This window comes from Ursus arctos, unplaced genomic scaffold, assembly GCF_023065955.2.
Source record: "Ursus arctos isolate Adak ecotype North America unplaced genomic scaffold, UrsArc2.0 scaffold_11, whole genome shotgun sequence".
NCBI lineage: Eukaryota > Metazoa > Chordata > Mammalia > Carnivora > Ursidae > Ursus > Ursus arctos.
In genome coordinates this window covers 66,257,214-66,281,401 of record NW_026622775.1, presented here as the reverse complement: position 1 = coordinate 66,281,401, position 24,188 = coordinate 66,257,214, and the positions used below count along the sequence as shown (strand labels likewise).

Sequence of the window (24,188 nt, the reverse complement as noted above, 5' to 3'; positions counted from 1 at the left end):
AATGTTTCAGGGGTAAGGTTTAGTGATTCATCAGTTCACCCAGTACTCATTCCGTCAAGTGTGCTACTTAATGCCCATCACCCAGTTACCCCATCCCCCACCCACCTCCTCTCCGATGACTCTCAAACTTTGTTTCCTAGAGTTAAGAGTCTCCTATGGTTTGCCTCCCTCTCAATTTTCATCCTATTAATTTTTCCTTCCCTTCCCCTATGTTCATCTGTTTTGTTTCTTAAATTTCACATATGCGTGAAACCATGAAATAAAAGACATTTCTTTTTTTATTTTATTTATTTATTTTGTTTTTAAAGTTCCATGATTCATTACTTGTGTATAACACCCAGTGCACCATGCAATATGGAGGGCACGTATTGCATAAAAGACGTTTCTTGAATCCCAGTTCGAGAGGGTGGAAATCTGAGATCAAGGTGTCCGCAGGGCTGGTGCCTTCTGAGGGCCACAAGGAAGAGTCTGCTCCATGCCTCTGCCCTGATTCCGGTGGTTCCCGACAGTCCTTGATGTTTTTTGGCCTATAGATGCATCTTTCCGATCTCTGCCTCTGTGTCTCCCCGTATGTCTATCTGTGCTTTCTCTTCTTATTAGGACACCAGTCATACTGGATTAAGGGCCCACCCTGCTCCAGTAAGACCTCTTCTTAACTAATGATATCTGCAACGATGCTATTTCCAAATAAGGTCACTTCCTGAGGTACTGAGGGTTAGGACTTCAACAAATGAGTCTTAGGGGGACGTGATTCAACCATAAAACCCACCTTTACTCTTCCTTGTTCACTGGGGCTTCTAACCGAAGCAAGCATGAACCCAGCAGTCCAAAGGCAATGTAGGTGGGGATTCAGGCTCAGTGAGTTGGGGATGCCAGGAGCTGAGGGGAAGCAACCGTGTTGCATATCTCTGATTGTTCAAATGCATCCTTTTTCAAAGAAGCTTGGAGGGATTGGCTTTGAACATTTGAATTATTAGACTTCCTTATAATTAATATTGGCCTTGTATATGATTAATACTGTTGCACTTTAGGGGCACCTGGCTGGCTCAGTCAGTAGAACACGGGACTCTCGGTCTCCGGGTTGTGAGTTCGAGCCCCACGTTGGGCTTAGAGTTTACTTAATAAAAAATAAAAATAAAAATAAATAATGTTGCACTTTAGCACTTCTCTGTGGGGCTTGCCTCATCCCCAAGGTCTCTTCAGATGCAAAGTTCCTGCTGCCTCATGACAGAAAGTCACTTCCTGTAATCCAGTGACCCTTGTGCCCAAATTATAAAGGTTCTTAGTGACAGGAGACAGAAACCATCTCTGGATAATTTAAGAAGAGATTGAGTGGAGGCATTTCCTCCCCTGCCTCTGAAACTGCAACTACACACTTGTTTTCGGATTCTGAGCAGTCCCTGAGCCCAAAAAGGTAAGAACATCTAAGGCTGCGGAGATGTACAATCAGGTTGAGCTTCCAGGGGCAGTGGAGGAAATGCCTAGCGTCCGGAATGGAGAAGCCACGTGGGCTGCCTGGGCCCACGGGTAGGACGCGGCGGGGGGAGGGGGGGAAGCTTCATGCTCTCAGTGGCTTGGTTCCCCTTCTCCAGTGAGACTGCCAGTTCTCCAAAGCGACAGACTATGTCTGACTCTCTTAGCATCCCTGACAGAGCCTCGCCCCAGGCTGAGCACAGAGTAAAAGCCCTGGGAACACTTTCTGATCCGTCTAAGGTGGCTTCGCTGCGTTGTTTCCAGCCCCTCCCCAGCCCTGTCTCTAAGCACAGCAGTTCCAAGGTTCCATTAGAGCAGGCCATACCTTAAGCCCTTGGGCTCACTTTCGGGGTGAATTTCTGACAGATGAGTGCTTTCTCCCCCACCCCCCTCTCCAATCATTCATTGTTCTTGTTGCAAATGAAGGAGAAAGGCAGGCAAAGCTGCTGGGCCCCACTCTTGACACCTCCCTCGCAGAAAAGCATTTGACAACCGGTTCCCATGGCAACAGGCTTTCTTTGAAATAATTTCTTGTTCGGTGTGCCAGACCCCCGCCTTTCTCTTCTTGAGAGTAATGGCCAGCATGGAAAATGAGATCAGATGAGACAAGGAGAGAGCATCCAGCCACGCGGGGCCAGCAGGGCTGGCCAGGGAGGGTACATCTCAATGTGTCTCCCGAGGGCCATGCTGGTGGTCACCCAGGGGTTAAAAGATGAGGTCTGAAAAAAGCTGACAGTGGCATCAACAGGCGCTATTTAGAGCAACATAGTAGCGGCAGAGCTCTCTAATTTTGGAAAAGGGCCATGTTCGCACATTCTGAGCCGCCGTGCCTGCCCTGGAAGCTGCTAGCTTCCCTTTTTTTGTTTCTTTGTCAGTCTTGGCACGTGGGTGGTGCTTTCCCCTCAGAGGAGAGCTGCCCCCGGCCCCTGCTCCTCGTCCTTGTCCCCACTGTGCTAAGCAGTGAGAGACCCAGACTTGACTTCTGTTCCAGATGGACGTGCCCCTCACCCCCAATCTTATGTCGGAGCCCCAACTCCCAGCACCTCAGAATGTGCCTTGGGGAGATAGGGCCTTTAAGGAAGTTAAAACAAGGCTATCTGGGTGGGCCCCGATCCAATCTGAGTGGTGTCCTTATAAGAATAGGAAATTTGAACACACGGAAGAGATACATGCAAACACAGAGCAAAGGCCTTGTGAGGACCCGATGAGAAGATGGCCATCAGCAAGCCAGAGAGCGAGGCCTCAGGAAAAACCCAGCCTGCCCGTATCTTGATCTGGGACTTCCAGCCTCCAGAGCTGGAAGATATAAATGTTGGTTGTTTAGGACGCCCAGTCTGTGGTACTTTGTTATGACGGCCTGAGCAAACTAATGACCTCCCTCTGGGCTGCAGAGGCTCCATCTGTCAGACTCAGGAACATCAGCCTCAAATCATTCTGCTTTACAGTCCCATTCTGAGAGGATGGGGTCCACTAGGGGCACCAGCATGCTCGCTGCCCTCACATGATACACTTGGGTCTTGACATGTCTGAAGGTCTTTTCTCTCCTTGGATACAGCGTCCTGTGAAGTTGCTGATGGAGGCCCAGCCAAAGGAGGCAAAGGCTGGTCTGGGTGATTCAGCTTAGGGAGGCCTGGGCCACACACGTGGTTGTGTCCTTGCTTCTTCCACAATATCACCTTTAACATATGGTAATGCACGTGAGATCCCATAATGGGATTCCTTGAGGTTGGCACACTCTCTTCTTCCCCTTTTCATCCCAGCCCCTGGGACCGTACTTAGCATGAAGACATGGAGTAAGTGTTTTTGAATACATTAATGAATCTTACTGAGGAAGAAAACTGGTGGTCTTTTGTTCCTAATGTGCTTTTTTTTTTTTTTTTTTTAAGAGGACAAAGGCTTAGGGCGGTGAAATGGCTTGTCTGAGGCACCAAGAGGCAGAAGCAGCACTACAACCAAGGTCACCGGGATCTCAGCTCGGGAATGTTCCTGCTCTGCCATTCCATGAACTTAACACACAGCTCACTGCCTGAACACCCGCTTCAGGAGAACAAGGACCACACCTGCAATTTCAGTTAAGCACACTGTCTCAGGGACAGCAACTGAGTGTAAATATACGTGCTAGGTCTCGCAGGACCTGCTAGGACTCTGTGTACTTACTCGAGTTACCTGTTCCATCTTTCCATTCCTTCAGTCAAACTCATAATGGCTACCAACGCCCACAGTTCCAAGCAAAGAGATTGCACACAGTAAGCACTCAATACAATTGAAAGAATGAATTCATGGATAAATGAAAGAAGAAATAATTCTTAATTTCCCCCCCTGGCATTCACAGTTCTCCCTAATTTCCAGTCTTTACAGATAATAATATTTTGCTCTAGCTGGCTCAGTTTCCTCTCTGGTCCCAGAAAAATGCGTCGATTGTAACTCTGCTCTGCTTGTTCCCTCAGACTCAGATCACCTTTGTCTTCGTTACTTGTCCATCCTGAAGTTTCTCACCTCTTCAAGCTTAACTGAAGCTTCTCCCTGCCCCCTCTCCTTCTGGCCTGGTGCACGAATAAGAGCAGGAGGATGTGGGGTCTGGAAGGCATGGCTGGAGGAAGAGGAACTTACACAGCCTGCTGAAATAGGGCTGTGAGTTAGGAAGAGAGCCTGGAGAGACGGAAACAGGTGTTGCCTTTGCCTTCACTGCTCAGAGAAGCCAGGACCTTGGGCAAGTCACAAACCCTGCAGCTGAAATTTCTTCATTTCTACAGTGGGATTTTAGACTGGACAATCTCTAAGACACTCTGGCCTTAACACTTCGACTGAGCATCATCCCAAATAGCTGCTCTTCGTAGAGCTTTCAACTCTCTCTTTCCTCCTCCCCAAGGCCTTGTGTGCAAAGAACCTTACTCTTAAGAGACCTTGACCCTCAGTCACTCCTCTTCTCCATCTTCAACTTCATTCTCTCTAATGGTTCTTTCCTACCAGCATTTAATGTACTGAATGTTTTTTATATATTTCAAACCAGAAAGTGGACTTACACTCTTGTACATGATGTAACACCTAGCATGACACCAGACTTGCCTTCCTACTGTAAACATCAATAAACTGGCTAAAATATATGAAAAAAATTGTGTTTTCAGACATTAGTTGTAGACAGTGCAGAATTGTGATTCCTGATAGATAGGAGACAAATGAGATGAGCCCTAAGATTGCCCTGGCTTTCTTACCAGTGACATTTTCTTGATGTTGGTGCAAGAAAGAGGTACTCAAGCAGAGACAGTGGTCTCATTGAGTTGAAGGGAAGCCACGGTATTGGAATTTGTCAAGGAAGAGTATTGGAGAGAAGGGAGCTGTGTAGAGAAACAGCTCCAGATAGAAGCATAGTGTCCTCTTGAATCTTTGGCTAAATACTTAATTACGACTCTATAAAAAACACTCCACATCACCAGGCAAATAAAACTGTAATTCCTAAAACTGAGCATTGCCAGAGCTCACACAGGGCTTGGAGTTGAGTTATGACTAACCGCAAGCGTGAAGCCTCTTTGAGCACCTGGATCACTCAGTAGCCTCCAGCAGGATCACGGCTAAGTGAGCCCTGGTTGACTCCTTTTAATAAAGTTTAAATGCAAGCTTCAAAAGGTTGAAGCTCTTTCAGAAAGAATTTACCTGCCAGCACTAACTTCAACACTGTTTAAGAGAAGATAACAAAATCCAGACACTCAACAATCTAACATTCACAATGACTAGTGTATTGTCAGGGATAAGAAGTCAGAGTTCAACCAGAGAAGCAGAATGAGTAGGAGACTATCATCTATCTATCTATCTATCTATCTATCTATCTATCTATCTATCTAGTTGACCCTTGAACAATATGGATTTGAACTGCATTGGTCCACTTATACACAGATTTTTAAAAAAATAAATACAGTATACTATTATAAATGTATTTTCTCTCCCTTATGATGTTCTTAATAATGCTTTCTTTAGTTTATCATAAAAATAAATGTATAACACATATACAAAGTATGTGTTAATCAACTGTTTATGTTATTGGTAAGGCTTCCAGTCAACAATTGGCTATTAGTAGTTAAGTTCTGGGGGATTCAAAAGTTTTATATAGACTTTTGACTGCACAGGGAGTTGGCATCCCTAACCCCTGCATTGTTCAAGGGTCAGTGTCTAAGAAATACATATGTGTGCTTTTCAGCTGGAACTACCATCTTCCAGTAATTTTCCAAAATGACCAAAACAAAGGGAAAGAAGAGTGGCACCCACTATTAGTTCTCTAGGCCTTTTAGAAAACATGGAGTTGTTCCTTTGGCCACATACACATGAATCTACAAGAAAGGTGATATTGTAGATATTAAGGGAATGGGCACTGTTCAAAAAGGAATACCCCCACAAGGGTTACCAGGGCAAAACTGGATGAATCTACAATGTTACCCAGCATGTTGTTGGCATTGTTGTAAACAAATGAGGGCAAGATTCTTGCCAAGAGAATTAATGTGCATATTGAGTATATTAAGTACTCAAAGAGCCAAGATAGCTTCCTGAAGTGTGTGAAGGAAAATGATCAGAAAAAGAAGGAAGCCAAAGAGAAAGATATTTAGGTTCAACTGAAGCACCAGCCAGCTCCACCCAAAGCACACTTGTGAGAACCTGAGAAAGGAGCCTGAGATGCTGGAACCCATTCCCTAGGATTTCGTAGCATGGTAAGTATAAAAACAAACAAACAAACAAACAAAAACACCTCAAAATTGTAAAAAAAAAAAAAAAAGTGTGTATGTGTATGGATTTATTAGAGGAGGGCTTATATAATTATGGAAACTGGCAAAGCAAGCCTGAAGTCCATAGCACAGACAGTCAGGAAGGAGAGATCACAGCAGACTGGAAGGGAAGGGAGAAAGAACAAAGAAGAGTAATTTCAGACCTAGCTGTTGGAGTCTCTGAGTTCTGGGAGGTGTGAGCCCTCTTTTAAAGTCTTCCAAATGATAAAGTTAGGCCCACTTGTAATAATATCCTTTTTATTAGATGAAAGACAATTGAATATGGACTTGAATTACATCTGTAAAATTGCTTCAAAACAGCACCTAGATTTGTGTTTGACTGAATAATTTGGAAAAGGTGTGCATGTCCTACAAAACCACTGCTGCTTTCCTTGTACACTCTAACTTCCATGAGACAGTATGCCTTGTACCCTATCCTAATTGGGTACAATTTTCACCAGAAAAACAATTTTGGGGAGCATAGTTCAGCCTAGCCAACTTGACACATCACAAAGCCATCTCATTCAGCATCCATTAAAAAATATTAGACATTCAAGGAAGCAGGAAAATGGGACCCATAACCAGGAAAAAAATATAAACAGAACTGTATATGACAGAAATCATGGAATTAATAGAAAAGGACTTCGAAAAATCCATAATAAACATACTGCAGAATTTAAAGGAGGCTGGCTCAGTTGGTAGACCATGTGACTCTTGATTTCAGGGTCATGAGTTCAAGCCCTACATTGTATGTAGAGATTACCTTAAAAAATAAATAAGTAAAACCACATTATTTAAAAAAAAGAATTTAAAGGAAAAACTGAAGATAATGGATAAATAGAGGTCATAAAAGGAACCAAATGGAACATCCAGAGCTGAAAAAAAATTACCTAACATGAAAAATTCACCAAATGGGCTTAACTATAGATTGGGGACCACAGAAGAAAAAAAATTAATAAACTTGTAGACATAGTAATAGCAGCTCTCAAAGTTGAAGCACAGAGAGGGATAAAAGGCTGACAAAAGGAACAGAGTCTCAATGACTGTAAGGACAATACCAAGCAGTCTAAGAAATTTGCAACTGGAGTTCCAAAAAGAGAGTGGAATCAGAAAATAGTTTGAAAAAATAGTTAAAATTTTTCCAAATGTGATGAAAAATATAAACCTCAATATTCAAGAAGCTCAACAAATGCCAAGCAGAATAAATACCACATCAAAGCACATTATAATCTAATTGATGAAAACCAGTGGGAAAGAGAAAATCTTAAAGAAACTAGAGAAAAAAGATGCATCATATACAGGAGAACAAAATGAGATCTACCACAGTATTTTTGTCAAGAGCAGTGCAAGCCAGAAGATAAAGGAATGGCTTTTAGTGTGCTACAATAAAAAAAATTACCAACCTTGAATTCTATATCTAGTAAAAATATTCTTAAAAAGTATAGATAAAATAAAGACATTTTCATATAAACAAGCTAAGATAATTCACTGCCAATAAGCTAGCACTAAAGAAACTGTTGTGTCCTCAGGCTGAAAGAAAATGATACTAGATGGAAACTCAACTGTACACAAAAAATAAAGAGTGCTAAAAATATTAAAACTAGAAGACATTTGTTCTAGTTTTGTTTAAAAGAAAATTGAACCCAGAAGACTTGTTTTCAACCAAGATGGATTAAGAGGAATTGGATTTATACTTTTTTTTTTTTTGGTCTGAAACAACCAGAAAAAAAATATGAAATACCAGTTTATAGGATATTGACTACCAGGCATCAAAGGCCAGTGATCCCTGAGAATCAGGAAACAAATGAGGTGACCTCCATAATTGCCCCAGCTTGCTGCCTGAAGAGAATTTCAACTGTAGTGCAGGGAGAAGGAACCCAGATAGAGCTTGGTGGATTCCCTGAGTTAAATTCATGGAGGTGGGAGCACAAAGAGAATTCATAGAATTCATAAGCCAGAGTATTGGAGATAAGAGAGCTTTCACATAGTGAGAATTCCAGAGATCTGCAGAAGGTGCCCCTAAGGATCCAGCTAAGTACTGATTAGATCATGTGTGTGAGGAAACTATCTAATGCTGAGAAAAGAATCACTTCAAAGGATTAGTGAGATAGTCCTGCTGGTACTCATACCAGGTCCAGGAATAGTGCCTGTTCCCACAAGCCAGAGCAGAAAGTCTCTTAATTCATGGGGTATTAGGTAGAGTACTTCTAAAAGTATTGGGTAAAATTAGACTTAGATTAAATTATATTCTTCTGGTGTTGCTTAACTGCTTAAAAGCAAAAATCAAAACGATAAAGTAGTTACCAAGTAACTTGCCCATATTCCAGAACAAAGCTCAAGAATATTTATAAGATTAGAAAATTATTCAGCAGGCAAAACTCACAATGTCTGGCAAAAATCACCAGGCATGCACACAACCAGAAGTAAATGACTCACAATGAGAAGAAAATTAATTGAAACTGACCCAGAAATGACTCAGAAGATAGAGTTAGTAGAAGAGATCATTAAAACAATTATTAGACTGTATTCCATAGGTTTAAGCAGACTGGTCAGGAAGAGAGAAGACACAATTAACCAATGACAGAGAAGAAGAGGTGATTTCACAGATACTAAAAGGACAAAAATGAGTATTGTGAAAAATTTATGACAATAAATTAGACAACTTATATGGAAAAAATTCTCAAAAGAGACAAAATGCAAAACTTCCACAAGAAAGTATAGATAATCTATGTAGGCCTACAAATATTAAAGGAATTGAATTTGTAGTTAAAACATTTCTTTCATGTTTCCATAAAGAAAGCTCCAGTCCCAGGTTTAATTGGTGCATTCTACCAAACATTCAAGGAAGAAATAATGTCAATTCTAACCAACTTCTTCTAGGAAACTCAAAAGGAGGGCATATTTGCCAATTCCTGCTATAAGGTCAGCATTGTGGTCACTTTTGAATCAGACAAGGAAATTACAAAAGGTCAAACTAAGGACCAATATCCCTCATACATATAGGTGAGGAAATTCTTAAAATGTTAGCTGATCCAATTCAACAATTTATAAGATTTTTATGAAGTCTAGTGTCTCATGACCAAGTGAGATTTATCCCAGGAACGCAAGGTTGGTTTTAAATTTGCAAATCACTGAAGGCAACTCCCCACATAAACAGACTAAAAAAGAAAACCATATGATTATCTCAATACATACAAATGACAAAATCCAACATTCATTAGTGTTAAAAACATCCTCAAAGTGAGAGTGTCTGGAATTAGTTTTCTGTTGATGTGTAGTAAATTACCACAAACTCAGAGACTTAAAATGCCACCCACTTATTACCCAACACTCTGTAGACCAGAAATCAGAGTGGGCTGGCATAGATTCTCTGCTCAGAATCTCACATTCACGGTATTGGTTGGGCTGGGTTCTCTTCTGGAAGCTCTGAGGAAGAATCTACTTTCAAGCTTATTCAGGTTGTTGGCAGACCTCAGGTTTAGGTTTTAGGTTGTAGGTATAAGATCTATGTTTTCTAGCTGACTGGTAGCCAGGTCCTGACATCACCTCCTTGAGGTCCACATTTCTTCTCAAGGGTACACCTTCCATCATCAAAGCAGCAATCATATATCAAGTTTTCACTCATACTTTGAATCTGTGTGACTTCCCTTTCTATCAACCATAGAAAAGTCCCTAACCTTTTAAAAAGATTTTTTTAGAGTAGTTTTAGATTCACAGCAAAATTAAGGGGAGGGTACAGGGATTTCCCATATACCCTCTGCTACACACATGCAAAACCTCTCCCATTATCAACACCTCTTATCAGAGCATCCCCTATCAAGAGCCTCTACCATTACCAGTATTCCTTACATTTGTTACAATTGATGGATCAATATTGACACATCATTAGTCCACTGTATACCTTACATTCACTCATGGTGCTATACATCTCATGGCTTTGAACAAATGTATAATGATCTGTATCCATCGTTATAATATCATACGGAATATTTTCCCCAAAAAGTCCTCTGTGTTCTGCCTATTTATCCCTCCCCTTCACCCTAACCCCGGGCAAACACCGTTTTTTTAAAAAAAAGTTGTTTCCATAGTTTTGTATCTAAGAATGTCATGTTGTTGGAATCATACAGTAAGTTGCTTTTTTAAATTGGCTTCTTTCACTTAGTAATATGCATTCAATCTTCCTCCATGTCCTTTTCAAGGTTTGGAGAGCTTATTTCTTTTTTTATTTTTAAAGGTTTTATTTATTTATTTGTCAGAGAGAAAGAGAGATAGCACAAGGAGGGGAATAGCAGGCAGAGGGAGAAGCCAGCTTCCCGCTGAACAGGGAACTCAATGCAGGACTCGATCCCAGGACCCTGGAATCATGACCTGAGGTGAAGGCAGACACCTAACCAAATGAGCCACCCAGGCATCTCATGGAGAGCTTATATCTTTTTGGCACTGAATAACATTCCATTGTCTGGATGTACCACAGTTTATTTACCCATTCACCTATGGAAAGATATCTTGGTAGTTTCCAAGTTTGGACAATTATAAATAAAGCTGCTATAAACAACTATGGACAGGTTTTTGTGTGGACATAAGTTGTCAGCTCCTCCAAAGAGTACGATTGCTGGATCATATATTAAAAGAATGTTTAGGGGCACCTGGGTGGCTCAGTCGTTAAGTGTCTGCCTTCGGCTTGGGTCATGATCCCAGGGTGCTGGGATTGAGCCCTGCATGGGGCTCCCTGCTTGGTTGGAAGCCTGCTTCTCTCTCTCCCACTCCCCCTGCTTGTGTTCCCTCTCTCGCTGGCTGTCTCTCTCTCTGTCAAATAAATAAATAAAATCTTTAAAAAAAAAGTGTGTTTAGCTTCGTAAGAAACTGATAAACTGTCTTCCAAAGTGACTGTACCCATTTTGCATTCTTCTCATCAATAGATGAGAGTTTCTGTTGCTTCACATGCTCTTGAGCATTTGGTATTGTTAATGCTCTGGATTTGGGCCATTCTAATGGGTGTGTAATGGTATCTTGTCACTTTAATTTTCATTTCCCTGATGATATTATGTGGAACATCTTTTTATATGCTTGTCATCTGTATATTTTCTTTGGTGAAGTGTCTGTTAAGGTCTTTGGTCCATAAAGGTCTCTAATTTCAAGGGTTCACATGATTAGATAAGGCCCAGAGATAATCTCTATCTTAAGGTCAATCGTGCCGTATAGCATAACATAATTGCAGGACTGAGATCTCATTATATCCACAGGTTCCAGGGCATGGGAGTAAACGAAGACTACCCAACTAAGAACAAACACAAGCTACTTATTTAGCACTTGCAGGAGAGTGAGACACCATCATTTGCATTTAGTAGACACTCAAAGTCAGGCTGGGGAAGTGGAAGGCTTTATAGTGGAAAAAGAGAAGGCTTAAAGTACACCCTGATTGGAGACTTTTGGTATAGGAAACCTGGAAGTGGGCTAAATAGAGGCAGGACATCCTATGTGGTTTCTTAGGGGAGCATATTTGGCTTTCTCTTATAGTTTTTAAGTTGGAAGTGGGAAATGATTAGGGAAGCTGGCGGTTATTGACCATTTGCTGACTATTTTGGGCTGGTTGCTGCAGAAGTTTTGTGTCAGAGTTCTACTTTTATACATGGCCTGGCAGTTGTATAATCAGTTTTTCAAAGGATTAGGAGGAACATCTTTGGGGAGCCATTTTAGAAATTCTACCTACTACAAGTATCAATGAAAAACCTAGCTACCATCAAACTTAATGGTAAAAAATTGAATGCTTTCCCCTTAAGATAAGAACAAGACAAGAATGTTTGTTCTCACCACTTTTATTCAATATGGTACTGTAGGTTCCAGCCAGTGCCATAAGGCAAGAAAAAGAAATAAATGATATCCAGATTGGAATGAAAGAAGTCAGTCTTTAATCTAAGATGACATGATCTCTTCTGTAAAAAGTCCCATGAAATCTTTGAGAAAGTGACTACAGTGTGCCTGGGTGGCTCAGTTGGTTAAGCATCTGCCTTCAGCTTGGGTCATGGTCTCCCAGTCCTGGGATGAAGCCCCATGTTGGGCTCCCTACTCAGCAGGGAGTCTGCTAGTCCCTCTCCCTTCATCCCTCCCCCTCTGCTTGTGCTCTCTCTCTCTCTCTCTCAAATAAATAAATAAAATATTTTTTAAAAGAGCTACTACAACTGATAAGTCAGTTTAGCAAGGTTGCAGGACACAGACTGACATGTAAAAATTAATTTATACTAGCAACAAACAAATTAAAAGACAGTATGACTTACAATATCATTAAAAATGAAATACTTAGGATTATATTTGACAAAATATGCATAAGACATCAATACTAAGAACTATAAAACATTGCTGTAAAAAAATAAATATGACCTAGTAAATGAAGAGATATATGAAATTCATAGATCAGAAGGTTAACTATTGTCATCATGTCAATTATCCCCAAATTGATTTGTAAATTAAAGGCAATCCAAACAAAATTCCAGAAGGCTTTTTGGCTAGAGATTGAAAAGCTGGTTCTAACATTCAGATGGAAATGCAAAGGATCTTGAATAGCTAAAACAACACTGAAAAAGGAGAACGAAATTGGAGAACTTATACTCCTTGATATCAAGACATTATATTGCTTACACTGTAAGCAAGGTATTGGTGTCAAGATAGACAAACAGATCAATAGGATACAATAAAGTACAGAAACAGGCACCTCCATATATGGCCAACTGACTTGACAATGATTTAAAGGCAACTTAGTAAAGAAATGATAGTCTTTTCAACAAATGGTGCTGGAACAATTGGATATCCATATGCAAAAGAGATAAAAAAAGACACAAAAACTGGAAGAACTAAATGACGGAAATAGAAAAATCTACAATTATAATTGGATATTGTAATACTCCTCTCTCAGTAATTCATAAAACATGTAGCCAGATGAGTAAGAAAATAGAAAAATTGTCAACCTTTTCAACCAACCTGACTTAATTAAAACTGTGAAAATTAATACAAAGGAAACTCACTTAGAATGGCATCAGGAAGCTAACACAGGGAGCTGCCACGTCCAGCACTTCTCAATTGAAAATCCAAGAGGAAGAGTCAGACCTTGCAAGTCAATAGTACAATTATTCCAGCAGGAGGAAGGAAAATTTCTTCCTATCCTGGTAACAGCCTAGCCAATGAGAGACAGTCATAGCTCAGCCAATGAAAAGCAACGATACTTTGAACTCCCAGTTTACTCCAATGGACTTTTAGTTTATAACAGTCCCTCCCAACTCCCTTTTTTCTCTATAAAAAAGCATTTCTCTCCTTTGTTCTCTGGGACTTGCCTATGGTTTAGCAGTAGCTTGTTTGTTCTGGATGGTAGTTCTCAGCTATTCCTGAATAAACCCATTTTTGTTGGTAAAATAACTGGTAGTTCTATTTTGAAGGTTAGCAAAACATATAACCTTCAATACTAGAGTCCACATTTTTTTCCATGGGCACATTGAACACTCACTACAATAGACCATATGTTAGATCATAAGATCTAATATAGTCTTAATACCTTTAAATCAGACAGAGTGTATTCCATTACCACTAGAGAATTAGATGAGAAATCAGTAATGGAAAGATGATTGAAAAACCCCAAATATTGGAAATTGGACAAACATTATTAAGTAATTCATGAATCAAAGAAGAAATCACAAGAGAAACGAGGAAATATTTTGAAATGACTACTAATAAAAACATATAAAAATTTGCAAAATGCAGGTAAAACAGTTTATAAAGGGAAACTTATAGCTTTCAAATGCTTATATTCCACTGTAAGAAGCTAGAAAAAGAAATTAAGCACAAAGTAAAGAGATAGAAAATAATTAGGGTAAAAGCAGAAATCTATGAAATAGAAAATGAGCAAATAGAGAAATCAATAAAACCAAAAGTTGTGTTGTTAAAATGGTCAGTAACACTGACAAACCTCTAGTTAGAGTGATCAAGGGAAAAAGAATGGATGCAAAATACTAATATCAGGAATGAAAACGGGGCGGGGGGGGATACTAGGGTTCCTACAGTCTTGGAAAAGATACAAAGGGTGTATTATGAGCAATACATTTATTATCACAATAAAATTTTTTGACAATAAATTTGATCACTTAAATGAAATACACAATTGTATTTCTTGAAATTGCCAGAATTGACTCGATAAAAAATAGAAAAATGGAATGACTTGAATTTGTAATAAAGCCTTTCCATAGGGGTGCCTGGCTGGCTCAGTCCGTAGAGCATGTGACTCTTAATCTCAGGGTTGAGTTTGAGTCCCAGGTTGGGCATGGAGTCTACTTAAAAATAATAATAATAATAATAATTAAAACCTTTCCCTAAATCAATCTCCAGGTTTTGTTGGCTTCACTGATAATTTTGATAAATTTTCACTGATAAATTTTGATAGCAAAATTTAGGTTTGAGATGCCTGTGAAAGGCTTAAGCAATTAATATTTTATAGGTTGTATAGATCTTGAGATCACCAAATACTTACTGGACATACTGTGGGATGTGAAATTAGAATATCTAGTTTCTCATCTGCTTCTGTTACTTCATAGTTCTATGACCTAGGAAATTATTTTAAATCTCTCAGAAAACATCTATGTCACAGGTTATTGGGGAGAACCAAAATATATGTAAGAGTAGTTTTATAAAGTACTTACATATATGATGATATTAATATTTAAAAATAACAAGATGTCTTTTCACAGGCTTTACCATAATTAATTTTTTTTACCATAATTAATTTTTTATGATGATGGTGGTTGTTTGGGGGAACTTATGATAATCTTGTCTGGGCTTGGCCAATACAGGGAAAGAAATAGGATTTCTGTACAGTCAACTTTAGGAATTCGGGTTGGCTTAATGTGTAACACAAAATACTCAGGAAGATACCTGGCCTAAACACCCTAGAAAATTATATCAAGCCAGAGGCAGGTTTTTCCTTTCAAGTCTCCTAACACAAGGGGCTATGTAATCATGTGGCCAGGGTCACATTTCACTCTCCTTAAAGAGTCCTTTTGTGATTCTGCTTCACACTGTGATTGGATATTTGTGTCTGAGGAATTCACTCTGTATCTGATGTTTTTGGCACGAAGAAGCATTCCGGTTCACCAACCTGGAAAGTCTATGAACCCCCTCCATTTGTTTTTTTGTGGAGGCTTTATCACTTAACCACAATTGATTAAGTCTTTGGCCATTGGTGATTGATTCAACCTCCTGCCCCTCTCCCCTGCCTGGAAATCAGGGTGCGGGACTGAAGGTTCCAACTCTCTTATTCATGGTTGGTTCCCCTGGCAGCCAGCTCCACCCATCTTCAGGGGATTTTCAAAAGTCACATCATTAACATAAACTCAATTGTGGTTGAAAAGCGCTTCTGAATAGTAAGACCCCCATTTCAGCTTTATGGCTCTGAAGTCACTTAAGGAACAGAAGTCAATGAGACCAAATAGAACAAAAGATGCTCCCATTGTTCTTATCACTTAGGAAATTCCAAGGGTTTGGGGAGCTTTAAGCAAGAAACTGTGGCTGGACGACCAAAATACATATTTTTTATCAATCACAATTTCAATAATATTGTTAATTACTTTGCTTTCCTCTAAAACTAATTCATGCCTTAATGAAAAAAGTCATAATGAAACTATTTAAAATATTACATAGCAAAGTAATCGGATGTAATTAAAGTTGTACTCAGACATAAGTTCCTACACTTAAGTACATTTCTTGAAAAATCATGAAACACAGAAAACAAGGAAGAATCCTCAAGGAGCTAAAAATGAAAGGGCATATTAATTCTAATCATGGTAAGAGGAAGGAAATAATAAAAACGAGGACAGAAATTAATAAAGTAATGATAGAGAAGTAATAAAAATAACAGAAATTAATAAAATGATAAAAAATATAAAACCAACCCAAAAGGTGATCCTTTGAAATTTCAACATTAATGAAATAGATAACTTTCTGAGAATATTAACACAGAAAGAAACGGAAAAAAACACCAACAAATAATATTAGGAATGAAAAGGGAGCCATAACCACAGAACTGTTAATTATTTAAAACATCTGAAGAGAACACTGACTACATACATTTGAAAAACTTAGATGAAATGGAAAAAAAGTAGAATATTTGAACTATGAAAGTTGAATTCAGAAGAAAATAGAAAAACTTAATATTCCAAAAACCATTAAAGAAATCTAATCAGTAGTTAGAAGTTTCTCCCCAGCTGTCCCAATTCCCCACACTTCCAACTGTCTCTATATATTTCAGGTGCAGATGATTTTAAAGGCAAATTTTTAGTAAACTTTGGCTGAAAAGCAACAAAAAACCCTCTATTTATCCAGTGGTTTAAAGATGTTATTGCCTTGTCTTCTGGTCGCCATGTTTTCTCGAGAAGTCAGTAGAATTCCTATAACTATTCTTTCGTATTTAATATCTCATTTTCCTCTGGCTGCTCTCAAGATTTTCTTGGTTTATAGCAGTTTATTTTTGGTTACAGCAGTGTAATTATCATGTGCTTATGTATGATTTTCTTCATACTTATTCTATTTGGGTTGTCTGTTTTCTCTTGCTTATGTTTTGTTCTACTCCTTAGGGTTTAATTTCTGTTGCTCTCTCCTTTGTTTCTGATGTAGGTTGGAAGTGTCAGGAGTGCGGGTGGGTGGGCAGGAGACATGCATGACCCCTTCTCCCTCTCTTCTTATTCCCCAATATATATCAGTTCCAATCCTTTTGCCTATGAGAGTTTTGTCTGCTTCATAAGCAGAAGCCCAGTTCAGGTTAACCTGCCCTCTCCTGGCATACACCACAGCCTTCCTAGTAACAGAGGAGATAGATGTGCTCAGCCCATGTGCTCGAAGTTGCACTACAACTTTGATGGATTCTTAAGCTGAGCCAAAAATATTCTAGATACCAGTGGAAAACATCTCAGATCCATGCCATTGTGTGTTCTGAAGCATCAAAGAACTTTTGGGTGGGCCCTAGTCAAAGAAGAATAGCTCCCAAGCAGTTCAGCTACTGATAAAACTTAGTGGTCCCTGTGTGGAAGTGGGGATTCCATGGCTCTGCCAAGTTGCCCATTTGGTGATCTATAAAAGCCCATTCAAGGACCTGACTATGGCCTGTGGGACCCCTAATGACTGGGTCCTCACCCCCCCATTGCCACTTGTCAGTCATAAACGCAGGCCAGTGACAGGACTTGGGAGTCTAAAGGATTATGACCTTAGTTTTAGACCCATAAATCATACAATTTGAAGCAGTAATTGGGAATTCTGGATTGGTAGATATTTTCCCCAAGATGGCAGCACATCTAGCCCCAGACTTTTACAGTTGTCTTAGGCTCATGTAAAAGCTTTCTATTTAGAACCTTTAAAATGTCCAGGGGCACCTGGGTGGCTCAGTGGTTAAGCGTCTGCCTTCAGCTCAGGTCATGATCCCAGCGTTCTGGGATCGAGCCCCGCATTGGGCTCCCTGCTTGGCGGGAAGCCTGTTTCTCCCTCTCGCATCCCCCCTGTTTGTGTTACCTCTCTCACTGTCAAATAAATAAATAAATAAAATCTTAAAAAAAAAAGTCTTATTAAAAAAAATGTCCACTAGCTACTATTTGGAAAAGCAGGGTTCCCAAGCTCAACAAATGTCATCAGAGGCTTGCCATCCCTTGTTTGGGATTTTACCAGGGAATGCAATTGATCACTAGTTAGCAGAACTCAACATCCCTTATTCCGCAACCTGGATTCCACTGTCTTTCTTATGTTCACTTACAATATAGTTTACTTTTGTAGAAGGAAATCCTGCTATGGGTGAGCCTGGAGGACATTATGCCAAATGAAATAAGCCAGACACAGAAAGATAAATACTGCATTATCTCACTTACATGTGGAATCTAAAAAAGTAGAACTCATACAGGCAGAGAGTAGAATGGCTGTTATTAGGGGCTAGGAGTTGAGAGAAAAGGGAACAGGCTGGTCAAATGGTATAAACTTTCATTTATATAGGATGCATAAGTTCTGGAGATCTAATGTACAGCACAATGACTATAGTTAATAATACTATGCTGTGTACCTGAAATTTGCTAAGAGAATAGATTTTCGGTGTTCTTACCACACGCATGTGTGCACATGTGCACATGGTAACCATGTGAGGTGATGAATGTGTTAATTAGTTTGATTGTGGGGATCATTTCATAATTTATAAGTACATCAAAATATCACATTGCACTTCTTAAATATACACAATTTGTACTTGTCAATTATACCTTAAATAAAGCTGGAAAACAAAGAAGTTTACTTTTGTGACAATTGCTTGTTATTTCAAGAAAACTGTGTTAGTAGCTGAGTTAATTGGGAAAGCTGTTGTACCAAGAAAATAGGGAAGGGCTTCAGCGGGACTGCCTTTAGGCTGTGCAGAGCAGGGGCAGGTCTGGGACAGGGTGGGATGGAGGTGAGCCTTCCCTGCCTTCTCTGGGGACCTCCTAGCCTCAGCACCACCACATAGTCTGGGTAAAGCCTCCCTTTGGTAACCTTTCCCTTTCAGGGTCGGTGGGGGTGGGGCAGATTGGGAAAAAGTCTCAGCTGCTGCTTTAAGCACCCCACAGAATTAATGGGCAGCTCCAGCTGGCATCCTGAAAGACAGATTGAAATCCTAAACCTTTTTTTCTTATGATCGAATTTGATTTTGGCATCCATTTCTGGAGTTAGTTTTTAAGAAAATGTTCATCTGGGATGTCAAGGACCATTCGGGCACGGCAGAAGGTCGTGTAATGCAGGTCAGGACCCGGGACAAATCCAGAGCCTGCTATGGTGGGGAGGCTAGCTTCTGAGAAGCCCATCTCTGGACACCATCTTGCACCCCAAGAGACTTTCTCAATGAGTAGAGAAGTCTTCCCTGAGCAAACTCAAGGAGTTCCTTGCCCACCCTGAAAGAGAGGAGATGGGAGCGATGTCTGCTCTGATCATGAGTCTTTACACCATCCAAAGATTATGCTGGTGGTCAACAAAAAATGAACTCAGAATGTATTTGACAATCCTGTCTAAGATCCTCTTACTTCACTTCTCTGTTTCATTTCAGGCTCCACTCCTCAAAACTCTAGCTTCCAGCCATCTTTGCTTTCCCAGTCTTGACTTGTAGGACTCCCTTAGATATGGATTATTTTCATTATCTTTTTCTTCCTACTTTTTGTTGCTAGAGATGACATCTGGCCAGGTGCCATCCTAAATAGGCCCTTCGCACATTAGGTTGCTTTGCCAATGCTCTGTCCAGGCTTGTCAAGACTGACCCACAGTGAGCTGTGGGGCAGAGAGGGTCAATTTATGCCAGGAAATGTGTTTGCAAGTGGGGAGGTGACCATGGTGAACTAAGAGAAGTGCCACAAGCACTCTCCAATCTTTCCTGAGACGGGGAGACCGAGCAGTCTCCAATCAAGAGACTTGAGGGCAGCAGGCTACAAGGAGGACCTGGTTCAATTAAGGAATATGGTGACAGGGTATTTTGCAGGGACTCTGATGATATAGGCTAGTTCGTCTAGGACATCATGAGAATCAGGAAGGCATGTTGAACGACCTTGAAGATCAGCACTGGGAGGAAACGCAACGCGGCGTAAAGATGAGAACTGATGATCAGAGTCTTGCATTTGGGGTGGAAACGGATGACAATAGGATGCGAAGCTTGGCAGTACTGGCTGGTGCAGTGAAGATGTCAGATGACCCTAAGGCCTGAAAAAGCTGATGGCCATGGTGAAAAGTTGTCTTCAGCAGTGGGCTGTGTAATCTTGGATGCCTCAGCGTCCAAGGGTCAGGACTGGAGACATTGGAAGTATAAGGTGAGGCCAATTTTTTAAGAGGTTTTTGCTCAAGTGATTGGGAGAGGGTGTTGGGCATCCCTCAGGACACTCATCTTGTACTAGGATGGAAGAATAGCCTGTGTATAGCCCAGGGAGGAATCCTCCCCATTGCACTGTAGAACAGCGGAAGAGGAACAATTTCAAGAAGGCCAATGGCAAGAGGAATTTTCCTCCTACACATTGGCAAGGAAAAAAAAAATTACTTCATCTGAAAGATGCAATGTTTTACGTCTAGGTCATTTCACTCTTGGCAGAATAGATGTGGTGAATTTATCTGTACATTAACTTGCCCAAGAAAATGAGTTGGAGGTCTCTGAGGGAACAGGCCTCCATCTGTTGTTTCTATGTATTTTAAAAGGGAAATCGATGATGGGTGGACTGAGCTCTCTTTCATCCCTGGAGACAAAGCTCAAGTAGTCTTATTCCAGCATTTTGCTCTCATGTTTTCCTATCTAGAAGAGTTCAAGACCTTTTGACTTTGGTTTGATTTTCTAACCTTAGCTATCAATTTTTTTTTTAAATGAAACTCCTTCAAGCAATAGCTAATACAGAATCACAATACATGAAACAAACAAACAAAAAAACCCTCAGAATTTTATTAGCATGTATTTATTTTATAACTTCATGTTTATAACATTTTACTTTGTATACTGTCAATCACTGAGAACAATGAGGCCATTTTCATGAATACAAAAAAACCAAGAAATCAGGGTGTACTGGATGACAACTGTATCATTTTCGTTGGACAGTACTGAAAAATTATAACTTAGAAATGATCACAAATGGTACCTTTTTAAAAATGCTTTTCTTACAATCTCAGGATATTCTTCCATTAAAATTATCCACAATCACTAAGGATAATTTGTTGTTTCCAAGTCAGATCACTGACAACAGTCAACAGCTGCTGGCACACTTATCACAGAGATAACAGACAGCAAGCACTCAAACGTACCAGAGGAGCTAAAATGGTTTCTAATGCAATGTTGTTACAACTTGACTCACAGATTATATATTTACTTGTTACTGCACCACTGTTAGAACAATAAAGAGAGCATGCGTTGAACATACAATAAGTATCATGAAAATCATGAATCTTGATGTATTGAAGCCTTTCTATGTTCCAGACATCATGCTAAGTGATTCAAAGGCATTACGTCACTGGAGCCTAACAACAACCTGATTCTCTTATGTTCCCATTTTCCCAAAGACGAAACTGATGTTTAGAGAAGTTTGTTGTATACAAAAAGCTACCATGATGCTATATATTAACTAGCATTTAACTGAATGGTGCTCATTTGTGCTCCATGAGCACACATGACATCACAGGGCATGCATGGACATGATTTAAACACCTGTGAGGTGCCATAACTTCTTTAATCTTTGAACAATTAAGAGAAGTCCAGATATGCACTCAGATATCACAAGGGAACCTTACTTCCAAGGTCTGCACCAAACGAGTCAATCTGGAAACGTAAGTGAGCCTGCGGGTGAATGCCAACGTGTGAGCAGTTGAATATCAACACACTTGAATCTACCTATTTCTCAGTAGAGATGTGAAGAGTTTAAAGATGGAACTGCTGAGAAATCTCTGCAGAACTGTGGAGCACAACTTGAAAATCACCATCATAGTGGTGGGAGGATTAGCAAGAGTCAGAGAGCTCGGACTTCTATCTCAGCTCTGCCACTTGTTAGAGTTTCCATATTGAGGAGACCACTTAATTCATCAGAGCTTCGTCTTCTCTTTAAAAAGGGCAAAATGATGCCCTACTGGGGTTGCTGGGTACATTAAACGAGGTATGTGTAAAACACCTGGGACACAATAGACCCTCAATAAATACAAGCTCCTTTCCTCTCCTCTGTCCCCTTTGTCGCCACTAAAAACTTCTCTGACCAGAACGGTCTGCTCTAACTCCAATCCTCCCTCTCTAGCATGCCTTCCTGTAACGTCCACTTTCTCAAAGGTGTCTGGCACACTGTAGATCTCTTGAAGGCAGGGATTGGGCTGAGTCATCTGTGTCTTGAGGGCCTAACACAGTGCCTGGAACCGTCCACCTGACACCTAGCAGAGAAGTGGAGGAGTGCATCCCAAGTCAAGAAAAAGACACATCATGGCAGAGGTGGTGGCATTCATCTGGCAATGGCGCTTCTACTGGTGTGGTGACTTATAGGTTATTTAGCGTCTTCATTGCTGAGGCCACACCCTCAAGGAGGCGGTAAGCTCCGAGAGCACCGCCCATGCGCCTAGGTTTAGGATCCTTACCTCCTTGACCAGCGCCTCACACTGCTAGGTACTCAGAGAGAAGGTGCTGATTTGAGAAAGGAAATCACCTGACAAGCCCAAGAGCTTAGATTTTTAAATAGATTACAAAAGATACTTTTTTTCCCCTCACATCATTTCTCTCTTTTATGGTATGGGTAAACTCTGGTCTACTTGGGAGACCTGAAGTGCCTCAGCTTCCTTCAGGCTTCCCACCTCATATTTGGAATTAAATCTGGCATTAATTCATCATCGATGTAGGGTCCAAGAAACTCTGGGATATTTTTTTCTGAGAAAGCAGCAGCAAGACCTGGCTCCCTGGCAAGCCTCGATTTCATTTGCCTACATTTAAGGACAAAAATAGCCACGCGGTCTCAGCCGGATAAAGCGAATGTCCCTAGGTGCACTGGCTGGGGCTCCTGGGCTCAGCTGGTTTTTAGTCATCTGCCTCACGATCCCAGTGGCCATAGCCGTCCCCTTCATCTGGCTCTTCAGTATTCTCATTTTCAAAAGAGGCCTCTTCCTCCTCTTCCTCCCTGATTATCTTCATTAACTCAAGAAAGCTGGGAGGCGGGCCCTGATCCTTCAGTTCCCTCAGCCTGCACCAAAGGACCTCGCTAAGGCCGGCCCCCGCCATCACCTGCACCAGGCGGACCTGATCTGCGATATTCCTGGGGATGGCGTGTTTCTCCACTGCTCACCGGAGCAGTGTTTCCAACCGTAGCACATAGGCTGAGACCTTCTCCCCCTCCTCCTGATAGGTCTTCAGGCACTTCACCTGGGAGGCCCTGTGGCTCTCCAGGCTTCCAAACACTTGCTTAAATGCCTCCAAGCACTCTTCCACGCTGATAGCTGCGTTGTCCGCCTGCACTATATGCAGGAGGTCTAGGGCGGGGCCCCGCAGGCTTTCCATCAACCACCTTTTCTTTTTAGCCTCTGTGACCGGCCACTCTTTGACGATCTCAGTGGCTTGTTCCAACCAGATTTCAAAGGGCTCCTCCTCAGGGGCGGGCATGGCACTCCCTGAGAACACACTCAGCTTCCGGTATCTCATCGGCAGCAGAGGCTGCGGGGCATGTGCTATTGCCTGTCCCAACCAGTGAGCCAATAACTCCGGGGATACCCAGGGCGCGGTGGCCGGAGACACTCCCTCATGACCGAGGGCTCGGAACATCCCAGAGACCATCTGCCCCTCTTTTTCCAGAAAGAGGTTCAGTCGTTCAAGAAACTCGGTGTCCTGATTAGGGGTCTTAAAGATCACTTTCCAGATCCCCCCTTTTCCCCGAACCTCACTGGGGATCAGCGAGACATCAATATCCTCCAGAAGCTCTAATAAGACCGCATTGGCATTCTCCTGCTTCCTGAATATTTTGCCAAGCAGTCTATACCTGCCAAGAGCCTTCAAAGTCTCCTGGAGAACCTCCCGAATCTCAGCCTCATCACGGTCCACTGGTATCCCCATAACCATCAGGGATTTCTGTTCATCCACACTCATGATTCTGCACCAGCTCTCCAACAATGCCAGCGCCATCGTCCGAGTAGTCGCTCACTCTAACTCTATGGCTACCAGTTAGTCCGTGGTGCAGATAGACGCTGCCTTAGGACTCAGAATATCCTGGGCGAGCTCCTGAACTTCTACTCCACCCGTAAAGGGGTCCCAGGCCACTCCCACAGCAGTCCCAAAGTCTTCTGGACCAATAACCCTTCCTTGCCCAGGGGCAAGAACTCAGCACTTCCAGTTAGGTCTCTAGCCCTGACCCAAGGTGGCTGGTTGGTATGTCGGTGATGACCACGCCACTGCCTGTGACTGGCTCTGCGGTCCGGGGGCTGCTGCTGCTCTCTCCCCAGTGCTAG

General features: G+C 41.3%; 1 protein-coding gene and 1 pseudogene across 1 annotated transcript; one reads left to right on the top strand and one right to left on the bottom strand.

Moving 5' to 3' along the window:
* The first annotated feature begins 5,694 nt into the window (after nucleotides 1-5,694).
* LOC113270044 (60S ribosomal protein L21-like) lies at nucleotides 5,695-19,953 on the top strand (annotated as a pseudogene).
* Nucleotides 19,954-22,770: 2,817 nt separating this feature from the next.
* On the bottom strand, nucleotides 22,771-23,865 carry PNMA2 (PNMA family member 2). The gene is given in 1 exon segment (XM_026519093.2): nucleotides 22,771-23,865. A coding segment is annotated over 1 exon segment (1,095 nt).
* Nucleotides 23,866-24,188: the final 323 nt, after the last annotated feature.